General features: G+C 48.6%; 1 protein-coding gene across 1 annotated transcript; it reads right to left on the reverse strand.

The window, feature by feature from the left end:
* Nucleotides 1–517: 517 nt before the first annotated feature.
* LOC136553919 (TOG array regulator of axonemal microtubules protein 2-like) lies at nt 518–13056 on the reverse strand. Its single transcript, XM_066545681.1, has 10 exons — nt 12869–13056; nt 11126–11231; nt 10140–10375; nt 8472–8624; nt 7251–7368; nt 6187–6290; nt 4692–4896; nt 3294–3510; nt 2141–2227; nt 518–753 (listed from the first exon to the last, which is right to left on the reverse strand). Exons 1-10 carry the CDS (start codon nt 13054–13056, stop codon nt 518–520), a joined length of 1650 nt encoding a protein of 549 aa, XP_066401778.1.
* Nucleotides 13057–13386: the final 330 nt, after the last annotated feature.

The raw sequence follows: 13386 nt of genomic DNA on the forward strand, positions 1-13386 counted from the left end.
GGAAATCCCTGAGCCACTTCCCCAGAGCTAGCACAGGAACAGCCTGGCCTCTGGGCTGCCCTGGGACAGCAGGGAGCCCAGAGCCCTGTGCTCTCCAGGAATGCCTCAGCTGCACAGGCACCCTCCTGCTCCTCTCCCTGCCCCACAGCTCAGCAGCCCTACAGCTCCAGGGGCACTGCCAGCAGCACAGCTCCTTGCAGGGGGCACATGCAGGCCACAGCTGTTCCCTGCCAATGTGCACAGCCTCTCTGGGCTGACACAAGACCCTTCCTCCCATCAGACAGCAGCCCTGCTCCCTGCTTACCTTTTTGGTAGGCTGAGCCATGCTTGGTCTTCACCTTGCCCTCAGTCTGGAGTTCCTTCAGGCCCCCCATGCCATGACCAGGAAGGTGATGGAGACAGCAGGGGCAGATGCACACCCTTCCTTAGTATTTTGTCATTTCTGGCACAGCTGAAAAGTCCCATCCGGAGGTGTCCAACTCAGCACTCGGTCAGCTTTCTGGAGAACATGAAACCTTCACCAGCCCAAGAGGCTGGAGAGGTTTTCCTGCACGTGTGGAGGCTTGCTCTCAGCACACTTAATCAGCTGGGTGCCCATCACCTCGCAGAGGGCACAGGCAAGCTTGGTGACCACAGCGCAGACGTTGGCGCTTCGCACAGGCAGCGCCTTGTTCTCCAGGCAGCACCAGAGCACGGGCAGGGCGTAGCGCTGCACCACTTCAGGGCTCCTGGCATGGACCCATTCCACCAGCACTGCCGGGACAGAGACACAGCTCCTTACCCACCAGCCTCAATGCAAACAAGGATCCACCTCTGCTTTTGCTTCTGGCAAGCCTCTCTGGCCAACATCAGTGAAATAGCACTCAGAGCCCCATGGCCCAGAAACGGGCAATGCAGCTGATCATCCTTGAAACAGAACCACCAACCCCTCAGGACTAATTTCTCCAACCAGAGCCTTGTATCTGCGGCAGACTTTGTACCTTTACTAAATCATTTCACTATTTGTTTCTGCATGAACAATGACTAAAATGTCAAATTGCCTTCTATTTCCATTAACAAGTTGTCTAAACCTACATGGAAGATTTGCAAATGCATCCAAGAGAAGCAATTGAGAGATTTCTAATAAAAGGAATGATTCAATTTTTGTAACTTTGATGTCAAGGGCCAGAGGTCTCATCTGGCTCTTCCCTTTGCTCCATGGCACACAGCAAAGGGCAGTATTAGAACACACTCCAAAACTCCAGCCCACCAGAGATGGGTGCTGCTTGACAGCTGGATGAGAAACATCAGTGCCTAGCTGGTGTCTTTGGCAGAATGCTTTTGTGGCTTCTGACAAAGAGCTCTTTTAAGACTCAGGGTGTCTTAGAGAATCACCCAGACCTCATTCCGCTGGCATTTGGGCATCTCCACATTTTAATGGCATTTCCCCTCTCAGTGCTAATGGCATTTTTTTCTTACAATGTGCACTGAAATAGGGGCATAGAGAGAGAAAAAGGATACACAGGGGACTGAAATTTAGCCAGAAGACAAATGTTTTCTCACATTGTCTCTGGAATCTGCTCTCTGCTCATTTTCTGAACTATATCAAACACAAACAAAAATTTACTACCAACAGGCTCCTTGCATGGCAGATTTGGCTGAGAGATCAAAACCTGAAATGCTTAGAAGACCAGTCTTATTTTCTGATCAGGCAAAATGTTATGTAGTAGCTATTTATTATTCTGTGATTGAAGAGACGTCATTTTCTCTATGCTATTAATCCACCAGCAGTCATCAACATTCAAACAGCTCCTGAATGTACCCAAAACCAATTCTGCTAAGCAGGAAAAGGGTTATGGCACCCATTTGAAAATGGCACTTCATTTGAGTTTAAATGCAATCAAAGACATTGGTCACTATGGAACTTGAGAAGAGCCCCAGTGAGAGCTCAGCCCCGAGGCCGAGCGCTGCCCCCATCTCAGAGGCTGCACAGCTCTGCAGCAGCCAGGGAAAGCCTGCCAAATACACCTGCCTTGGCTATTGGGCACGAGGGACAAGCTCAGCACCTCCTGATGTGGAGGAGCTACTCTGCTGTCTGTTCACAGGCATTCCCTGTCAATTCTCCCTCAGAGACCTCTTGGCTTAGAAGGGGAGGCCATACCTGTGATACACTCCGTGACTTCCAGCAGAGCTTCGCCACTCAGTTGGCTCCATTGGTGGCTGAGCTCTTTCATCAGTGACACTTCATCTACAAGTGAAACACACGTTTCTGCTCACTCTTCTGAGGGCATAGGAGAAAGGACAGTGGGGAGGGAAAGGGCAGGGGCAACCCCATTTTCTACAATAAAGTCAATTTCTGCTGATTTTTCAATCCTTTTCTTCTTTCCTTCCAGCCTTCTTGGCAGGGTTTAAAATTCCAAAAGAAAAGCTCTCCTTTCACATTTGTAAAATCCAAAGTTTTCTGCTGGACCAGGAGCTATGTTCAAACATTTCACATCAGGGACCTCAAGAGTTCAGTCACTTGGAAGCAGTGCAAATGTTTTGCACGCCAGAGCAAAAAGGAAGAAGCCCATACTTGGGACACAGAAAGGCACTGAGTCAGGCAGTTCATGACTCCACAGAGCAGCTGAGGTGGAGAAAGTGAAAACTGCCCCTGAAGACCTGCCTCTTCAACACTCCATTTTTCAGGCATTTTCAGAGCTGACATAATCTGTGTGGCAGAGGAATTTACAGCAGCCCTTGCCTAGGCAGGTATTTGCTATTGCCATCTTGCCCCATCCAAAACAACAAGTGGAACAAAGCATCATTGACAGCTGGAGATTTAGATCCGTCTGTTCTAAAGAAATGAACTCGGTCAATCACAAGTTCCCCTTTGGAAAAGAAGACAATGAAGAAAGGTGGGAAATAGGCAGCTAATGCCTCTAATGTAGAGACTTCCAGGTGGCTGCTCTGCAGAAGCTCTGATGGGCCAGTGTCCCTTCATGCCAACAGCAAAGCTGTTCATTTGGGAAGTCAGACGGGGCCCAAGCAAATTCCAAAACCCCTTTGCCTCTGAACTGTAGCAAAGCTGGAGTCCAGGACTTGCTCTTCAGACCAGTGGCACAGAGCCAAGGGAGCCTGGGACTGTTGGGAAATGCTGCTGCACATTCCAGCCTGTTGGGGATGGTGCATAAGGACTGCACCTGCACAGCTCCTGGTGGGTGTCAGCTGCAGCCTTCCACAGACAACAACAGCTCCCAAGGCACTCAGCGCTCTCTTGTGTGGGACAGACAGAGACACAGCTGAGGAGAGTCCATGCCAGGGCCCAGCCTTACCTAAATGAACAACAGATTGGTCCAGTGCGTTCACAGCTGCGGCATGAACCCTGGGATCCTTTGAGTTGAGGTTCTTTGTTATTCCCTCCACCAAACGGATCATCACCGGGTTCAGGGCATCTTCCAGGAGTCCAAGCATTTCTGCCAGCACCTCCAGCGCCTGCTGCTTCACTTTCTTATGGGTGTCATTTATTCTCAGGACAAAATTATCAAAAATCTGTGAGGAGAACAAACAACATGAAAGCTGGATTAAAATGACCTTGTCTGAAGAGGGGATGTAGAAATGAGCACTCAGCAATATAAAAGATGAAAGTGATCCTTTCTGTCAGGTCAGCAATTGCTTGCACAATTTCACTGTTTTCCTGTGGGCCACTCACTGCAATGGATGCCCAACCTGATGCTGCTTGAAAGATTTTCATCTGTTTTTAAGAGTTTTGGCTGGGGACAGAAATGTTCCTATGGCATTTCTCTCCACCTATAGATCATTAGATCAATTCCATTTATTAATTCAAAAGTCTACCTTTACTTTTGAAGTATGGAAGCAGATATTTACCATGCCCATTTTTCTATACAGCTGCCTCAAGTACTGAGGGCAGTTATGATTTTGCCAAAACTGTAGCGGGAGGAGATCTAAGTTTTATTTTGTCTGTCTCAGAATCTGTGTCTGGAGAGGGACAGGGCTCTGGTCAACTCTTCCAGGATCCAGACCATTGCTCTAACTAACAGGTAGACTTCTGAAATGTAATGTGCTGTAAGCACTCATTAGAGCAGGCTCAGTCCCTTGACAGCCACAGCATCAGGCACCATTTTCTGGAAAAAGGGAAAAAGCTGCTCCTGGGAGGAGAAAGGATGGATCTGTCCTTAGCTGTTTTCCTCTTTTTCCAAAGAGAAAAAAAGGCCCCCCAAGAAGGGTGAGCACCATCTTTACCAAGAGGAATAGGGATGAGGATGGACATGAGTAGCCAGAGTTGTGCCTGTGCAAGACAAGATGGAGTTTACGGAAGTATCCTTTTAAAAACATTTTGTTTAAACCAACCCAGCCTGATACTTCTCTTCCCCATGCCAACCTATTTTTTGTCTAGAGAATGATTGCCATGCTTTCAATGGCTGGATTCCCTTCACTTAAACCAGCTGGGAGTAGGAGACAGCAGCAGTTACACCAGCAGAAAATTCTGCCATCATCTGATGAACAGCAGCAATAGGCACCTGCCAGACAAATACAGCTGGACTGAAAGAACTTGTCCTGAAGCCTGGACCTCAATTACATTTGTCTGGGTAAGAGGGACCAGCCTGTCCCAAACAGCCAGGATGTAGTGCCAAGACACACTGAATTAACTTCACTTCTACAGGCTTGGGGAAGCAGCTAAAGGAAAGGAACCATGAAGATACCCTACATACTTGGACAATGTTACTGGAGATCATCTGGGGGCTGCTTTTGCACAGATCTAGGAGGAGTGCCACTCCTTCCATGCGTGTCTGAAACCCCTTGGCTTCCAGGAGATGGTAAAGCTTCTGGAGTGACTCCCTTCCTTCCACAGTTGCAGGTAACGTGACCTGGGCTTTTGGACGGTGGAGGAGGCGTCCACCAGGGGCAGACTTCACCCTGGAAAACAAAACCAAATTAGGACCTGTTGCTGGTAAGACCTTCAGTTAATTGTGAGCAAAACATCCTGAGGAGCTTTCCTAATGATGTGATTTCAAGCTAGAAAATCATGAGGCTCTCAAGGACAACGTGGACCTCGTGACAATCATGATGGGAGACAGTCTGCAAGTGACATTCTCACCACTGCTCACTCAGGAAAACCAAGGATGAGATGCATCTGATCTATCTTCAGATGCCTTCCAAGGCACACATGGCTTTGTAGGGACACACTACTTCCAAGTTTAAATGCCTCCTCATATGGGATGAGTGTGTCTTATAATAAGGAAACTCATCACTTTAAAGAAGTATCTCTACACCAGGCATGACAACATGGGAAATTAGCTCAGATGCATCTGAACAGGTGAACAGGGGCATATCTGAAGCATCCAGAAAAGCAGGAACAGAGATAGAAACAGAAGCCAGACAGGCCTGAACTACACTCACATTTCATTTGCTTCCCTAGAGACTAGATGCACAGCTTAACAAACCCTCTGGGAATAATCCTCTTGGATCAACCTGTCTCTTCCATGAGCACAGGAAGATGCTAGCCATGCTACTGAGGCATGTGGTCACTTTCCTGCCACTGCTGAGCAGGACAGAGCTCAATAAACCCCCTCTGGTATCTGAGGAGAAGAGGTACAAGTAACTCTGCCACTGGCATGGAAAGACAGCAAGGACCAAATCCCTGTCTTAAATGCTGATTGCAGCACAGGAGGAAATAAACCAAACACGCTGTCCATCAAGCAAACTATATGAAGGACAGGAATAGCAAGACAAAAAGTCCACACTGAGACACCTGTTGACAAAAATGGCTCAGGAATTGCCTTGCGTCTTACTACTCAAATTTGGTACTGTTTGATGGTCAGAAAACCATGAATCACCCAGGCCAAACCACATGGATGGGAACTGCGTGTTTAGGGAATTGGCATCCTGCTTCTAGACTGGGACTTCTTGTTAAAACACCCATCTAAAAAAGATTCCACTTGGATGAAAAAAACCCTGGTTGAAGTTACTTGTCTCAAGTCAGGCAGCAGAGACTTGGCCTTTTCCTAGGCTCCACAACACTGCCCTTGCCACTGCACTGGATTGTCAAGAAGTAGAATGCAGAAGTTGACAATTTTTATCCAGGGGATTTGTAGGGAAGGGAAACAATCTCTAGCACTGGTCATCTCCAGCAGAAAGATTTGTCTGAGGAAGAGGCATGTAAAGCTTGTCATGTGCTTTGTCACATCTGACAAAAGTGCTCAGTACCGTTTGCTAGAGGGCAATGTGGCCTGGGGCTTCTTCGGGCTGTTGTTCCTCTTCTCCACTGGCTCCTTGACAGAGGGGCATTCAGCCTTCTGGTTTCTCATCCCCTACAAAGACATAAAGAAACCCCATGAATCTTTAGAATATAAAATAGGAAAGTCCCTCTTTAAAACACAAGTTAGAACCAGGATCACTGCTACCAAGGCTTAGGGAAACATTTCCTAACGTACAGAAAGAAACAGACCAGAGATTCAGTGATGCCAACTCTTTGGTTTCAATAGCCCAAGGCAGGTTATAGGTGCTACCACACTGAGCAGCAGTCTAAAATCCCAAATTCATTAGTCTTGAGCATAAATGGGAATAATGCAAACTGACAGGCAATGAGTGGTCTTAAAGGAAGCAGCAGAAAAAATTGGACTCTTTGGAGGTTGGCCCATTGTGTTGGAAGTTGATTTGGTTCAAGGCTTACTCTCCCTGCTCCTGCACCAAGGCACACTCCCTTCTGTAATGTAGATGGAAAGAATAAAATCCCCCCCCAAACAAACAAATGGTTTTCCACTGGATGCAGCTGAATTGACCAAGCTTCTTCCAGATCCACAGGGCTTGACAGCAGGGCAGTATTCCCAAAAGACAGACAGCAATTGCAGTAACTAGGATTGACTTGGACATCTTTTGTATATTTGGAAATTTCCTTGGCACTACTACTTCCAGTCTCTTTTGCAAAGACTCTCTTATGTTCAGAAGCACTATTCTCACTTAGATGCATTACTGGGGCAGAGTAGGGAGAGTGTGGTAGGGGCATACACATGAGTGTAAACCCATTTTCTCCTCTTTCCCTTTCCTCTTTCTGACCGATATTCAAAGTATTCAAAACCCCACTTTTCCCCTAATAATAGCAGTTCCTCTGTGGTCTGCAGATGAACAGGCTGAGGATTAACAGCTCATTCCCAGGAGAAAAATGAATCAGCAGAAGTGGAATGAGATAAAGACACATCAGGTATATTTGATCTCGTATTAGCAGTGGCAATACTTGCACAAAGGAGACATTTCTCCTGCCAAGCACTTACCTTCTTCTTAATTCTGGTCAGAATATCTTCCAGGTCATGCGGGGAAAGGGATTGCTCCAAAAGCTTTTTAAATTTTTGATTATTCAGCAACATCTTCACCATCTCCTGTCCATAATGCCTAAGGAAGGAAGGAAGGAAACAATAGAAAATGAGCAAAGGAAGAGTGTTAACAGAAGAGGCTGATGCCTTAAACTCATCAGGTGCAATCCTTGCATGAGAAGCCATTACCTACTCAGCAAAGAGGGAGATTTACCTCACTTGACACTGCACAGTGCTGTAGCTGAACACAAGGGGCAAGAGGAGAATGTGGGGCAAGAGAAAAATACCATTTCTCTCTGAAACTGGGGGTGTGCTTCTGTGGGATCAAAGGATCCCAGGGAACAAGCAAAACACATCTGCTTTGTTGTCAGAGCCTGTTAGCAGTGTCCTGCTGCCATTGCACAGTAATTTACCTTTCTCACCTCATGCTTGCTTTTGATTATTCTATACTATGTGTATGCATATGGGCAGCTAGTTGCTCTGGTGTTCTTGGCAGCTATTAATGGGAATTTCATCATCAAAGTAAGGGGATTTTGGTCGTTTGGGGTGATTTTGCCACTAGGAAACCAAAGTTTTCTTCAAGAAGAAATTTGGAGGTCACTGAGCCACAGACAACAGCTTTCTAGAAATCTGCAGAAGAGGTTTAGAAAGACTGAATACATTGGCTGAAGACCTCTGAAATATTTCTAGGGAAGTCTTAAGTTAATGTTTGGTGATGAGCATTAGCCAACACTTTGGCTTTCCTTGTGCACCTAAGGCAAATCAAAACTGTTGGATTGGCTAATCTGAGCTCTTTTGATTTCAGTAAAGAATCCTTCATGTCACTGGAAGTTGGCAATGCTCCCTCTTGCTGGCCAGACTTTGGTTACCCAGTACAGTCATTTCCCCAGGAAACCCAGAGCAGCAGTCACAGCACCAAGCCTGACAGAGCTCAAGAAGTGTTTGGACAATGCTCTCAGGCACATGGAGTGACTCTTGGGCTGTCCTGCACATGGCCAGGAGCTGGACTGGATGACCTGCATGGGTCCCTTCCAACTCAGCATATTCCATGATTCTATGCCCCTTAGCCACACAGTAACGTCACTCATTATTTCCTTTCCTTTCCACTCTTTTGTGGATTTATCTTTAAAGCCAAACACAAAATGGTTTTCCTTGTTTTGGAGGTGAAATGAAGATCATTACCTTGTGTCCTTGTGACAGTCCTGAGCCAGTGTCCCTGCCACATGTGCCAGCCTCTCAGCCCTGGGGGTGCCTGCGAGCTTGGTGACTCCCATTTTCTCCATCAAGGACAGGAGCAGCTCGGCCGCACACTTCCGCACCTGGACGTAGCGGCTCCTGGGAAGGAGAGAGCAAACCCTGGGGCACAGGGACAAGGAGCAGCAGCAGCACAGGCCTTGGCCAGAGTGTGCTCCCTGGCCTTGCTGAGGGAAGGAGCCTGGGCTCTCCCTGCACCTTCCAACACCTGCAGAAGGTTCTGTCCTCGGAGAAACACTAAGCTAGCACTGTACAGAAGGACTGCCTGCACGCAAGAGGGAAGAATTCCGTCTCCCTGCACTAGCTGATACTCTTTCCCAAAATATACTCAGGAAAAGATTAAAGTAATAGATCACATATGAATTATTTAGAAATTAAGGACAATTCATGTTGACCCATCAGAGGGCACCCAGTACACAGAGCTGCAGCAGGATGAGGCTCTTTCAACCCATTCATTCCCAAATCTGCAGACCTCTGGAAAGAAACAAATGCAGGGAAAACACGCTGTGGGCCGTGAAGTTGCAGAATATCCAGCAATGCAGCCTGTTTCTTTTGTAAAGATTGGCAAGGGATACATCTGAGTGTTTTCCCCTATTGCAAAGCTGAGGAAAGGGTGGCAGGCATTTGAGCCAGGTTGTCCTGTTCTAAAGACTGTCTCTTGGGAACTATCAGGCCCAGCACCAACACTTAGGGCAGCATTTGCTTCAGCTGTCCCATGGCCCTCGGCTTGTGAAGGTGCCTGGATAGTGAATCATCCTCTCAAGGCTAACATGAAACATCATTTTGAATAGAAAGCAGAGCTCGAAGGCTGGACACTCATAGAAGACTCCTTTTGGCAGCAACTGCACCTGCTGTGCAGGCTGTGCCACACCCAGCACATTCTCCCCCATGCGCTCCACACTCCAGCAAGGACCCTCCTTATTTCTCAGGTTAATGGCATCATGAGGATACCTGGTTTTCCCCAGGGCCTCTGTGCTTAGCACTGCAAAATACCAACAGAGCTCACAGCTGCAATTGCAATTGTCCCTCTTCCCACAAAAGCACAAGGCTCTACCCTTAGCCTTTGCAGGCATTTTCACTTCCCCTCCATTCACCACGTCTAGGAAACTCTGACAGACTGGGAGAACTCCAGGAAGCAGCAGGAAGCTGAGTCAGAGGAGCTTTAGTTTGGATGTCAGGAAAAAGTTTTTCACCCAGAGGGTGCTTGGGCCCTGCAACAGGCTCCCCAGGGCAGTGCTCACAGCACCAAGCCTGACACAGTTGAAGAAGCATTTGGACAACAGTCGCAGGCACACGCTGTGAGCCTTGGGTTGTTCTGTGCAAGGCCAGGAGCTGGACTGGATGGTCCTGATGGGACCCATCCAACTTCCCATATTCTACAGTTCTGTGATTCTGTAACCCAATGGGCTGCAGGAGGGCAGAAATAGGTGACAAGAGGAAAGAAATGACGTTGATCAGAGAATCGAGTCCCTGAGTCCATAGAAGATGCCAGATACAGGACCCTTCCCTCCCAGCATTCCCATTCTCTCTCTCGGATCCCTTCCCCCACCCACACACTGGAAGGTGAAGAACATCACTAAAAGAAGAAGAACCTACTTGACTCCCCTGTCCATGAGAACAGTCATTGCTCGGGCAGGAGTCACGTTCTCGACCATCATCCCCAGGCTCTGACAGGCTGCCTTCTGAATAAACTCTGGGGAGTTCCACACCATGGGGAGAAGGACCGCAGCAACCCCATCCGCCTCGGAGTCCATGTCCTTCTTCAAGATGGCAAAGAGCTCTCCCAGAGTGACGATTGCTGAGCAGGACACCTTGGACCGGAGGTTGGTCACCTGGGGAAGTCATGAGGGGAAACATAAGAATCACCTTCAAAAGTAAACCACTTTCCTTAGACAAAACTCCCAGGAAATCACAGCATGTCCCACTGTGTATAGAGCAACATAAAAGCACAGGAAGAGCAGAAGAGCCCAAGCACAGAAAGGCACTTACTCTGGCACCAATTTCTGGCCTCACACCTGCTTACTGCAGGCATAAAAACATATGTTTCACTAAAGTGTTCTACTTAACCCTTCTATAATGTCAGATTTGCTGCTTTGATTTTAGGCCCTCTGATTTGAAAAACAAAGAAGCAAAGTAAAGTAAAGCATGCTTTCAAACCATAAAGGCACAAGTCATAAAGATAAACCAGTCAGGTGCTCCTGTTCAAAAAAGCCACACCTGTAGTTGAAGCACTCAGACAGCAAACAGAAAACACAGGCTCAGATCTACAGACTCATTGCTGTGTTCAATGACAGCTTAGGCAGAGATTGGGACTCTGGCATATAATGTCATTAGTGTCCCCGTTTCTGCCTTGCATTATAAAGGCACCACACTCAAAGACAAGTGCCAGATACCCAACCTGCCAGTAAATACAGCTGCACATACACACAGATCCTACAGATAGCTGACAGATATTAGAAATAGAAGAAATGAAAAACCAGAAATGAAGGCAGTCCCTGAGCACACATGGAGATGAACAAGCACATATCTACTCTACAAGCCATGTATGAAGGATGGGGGACAATTCAGAACAATGTTCTCACCTCGCTGGTAGCTGCCAAGCAAATCTCACGAAGTCGACCAAGCAGGACTTCTGGATGGGACTCAGCCAGGCGTGGGATGTTGAAGAGTCCCTTCTTCTTCAGTTCCCTGAAAGACAAGTACCAAAAAGACTGATTTTTCTCTCTACCCAAGAACTAGGCAGCACCCTCTGAAATGAACAGGCTGGCAGCTCAGGCAAAGCATGGGAGGTGCTTTTCAAGGAGCACTTAATGAAATCATGGAACACATTGCCACAGGATGCTGTGGCTGTCAAAAGCATACACAAATCCAAGAGGCAAAGAGAGGGCTTTCAGAGTCTTCAAGTGTGGCCTTTCTGAAAATCTCTGCTATTAATCCCTCTGTCACTGCTTCCTAGAGCTGTGAGGCCGGGCCATGCTGCTGGTTCTTGTCACCTCCCTGTAGCTGTCCCTGAGACACAGTCCCATTGGGCTGTTACTGGGACAGGATTTTCCTTCTTTGTCAGCCCCAGCAAGCAGTTCAGCCCTGAGAGTCTGCACTGCCACTCTGGAGCTGAGTTTCCGCTCGACAGTCTAGGCCTGTGTGCCACCCACTCCACTCCACCTCACACATTCCCCGAAAATGCAGCAGGATGTCATCCCAGAAAATTAAGATTCCACCCCTGGGTGAGAACTGTTGAAACTCTGGCTTTTCCCACAACACTCCTACCTAAAACAAGCCCCACAACAGCAACATGTTATTTAAAAGGTGCAAACAACTCCAGCTCTCAGCACTTGCTTTGTGCAGGCCCTCAGCCTCAGGAAGGTATGTGAGGCATCAGGGCTGCAGCACAGGGCTGCTGACTGATCCCAAAGGCACCCTGAGTGTCATCAGGACCCCCACACCTGCAGAAGCTCTCTGCACCTCACAGGGCACCAAAGAGAAAAGGGGAAGAGAAAGCACAAGAGAAAGGGCAAAGCAAAGGAGATGCATTCTGGCTGATTTTTCATGTTTATCCCTGTGAGAATGAAGCATCCACCAATGAGTAGATGCTAACCCAGACATCAAAAAGACAACCAATATCACCTCACATTTGTAGGGTTATCACCTCTGGGCCTCCTTCTGTCTGTGTAGAATTTTGGGACACATTGTGAGTGTTGACAAAACATCTCAGGCCCATATGAAGCAGTGAGAAGGAAAAGTTGAATTCCCAAAGTGCAAGATTCCTAGAGGATTTTTTCTTTTTCTTTCTCTTCTGCTATGAGGCCTTCAAATAATGGCAGGCTGAGGGACTTGTAACCACAACAACGCAGTCCATTTCTCAAAGAGGAGCTCCCTGGAGCTGCTTCTGGGACTCACATGCACGAGTCCTTGCCATTGCTGACAGCAGTGGGAGCAGAGAGGAATCTTACTCAGTCCCACTGGGCCAGCAGCCCAAGGAACCCAAATCTCTACACTCAAAACTGCTGCCATCCTGCTTCTGCCTTCAGCCAGCAGATGAACTCATCCCACAGCTTTCTCTCTTCCCTCCACATTTCCCTTGCAGCTCCATGGAGCAGCAGGCAAAGCGAGGAAACAGCACGGGCCTGCTGCAGCTGCAGCACTGCTGCAGTGCAAGGCCAAGAAAAGGCTGCTCTCCAATCTTTATGCTCTCCCTGCTCTGCAGGGGTTTCACCAGTGCCCTTTGGCCCTCTGGGCTCTCGGGGCTCCGAGGAACGAGCAAGACACGCTTCTGACCGACCTTAACGCCGAGAGGGACACAGAAGGAACGGCGGGGCCTTTCTTACCAGTCATCGCTGCCCAGCATGGAGAGTGCCTCCTGCAAGGACTGCTGTGGATCTGAAAATGCTCTGTCCTTCTGCCCACGCCCACGGAGCGGCTCCTCTCGGCGCTTGGCACCAGTGGCCGTCTGCGGGGTCACTGTAAGGAGAGGGTCGGCCGTGGGCGCTGCAGCCCCGGGCGAGGCACCTGCCATGGCGCGGCCTGCAGCCCCATCTCCCAGCCAGGGCTCCGTGTGGCACACACTGCCCCTGGCTCAGAGACTTCCCTGCTGCCTGGATCCTGGGGCTCCTTGCTTGCTCCCAGCCTCCCCCGGCTGGCCACAGCTCCAGGCTGAACCTGACAATTGCCCCCACAGCGCCAGCTCCCAAGTGCCACAGGTGCCACAATCAGCGGCAGCTTCCTGAGGCCGCAGAGCTCCCACTCCCTGTGAGACAGTGCCCACAGCAGCACTGGCCAGCCCAGGAGGGAACCCCTCAGGGGCCTCTCTTGTCCCAGCATCCTGATTTCCCCCAGCCATGAGGAC

The sequence above is a fragment of the Molothrus aeneus genome, chromosome 3 (genome assembly GCF_037042795.1).
Source record: "Molothrus aeneus isolate 106 chromosome 3, BPBGC_Maene_1.0, whole genome shotgun sequence".
Classification (NCBI taxonomy): Eukaryota; Metazoa; Chordata; class Aves; order Passeriformes; family Icteridae; genus Molothrus; species Molothrus aeneus.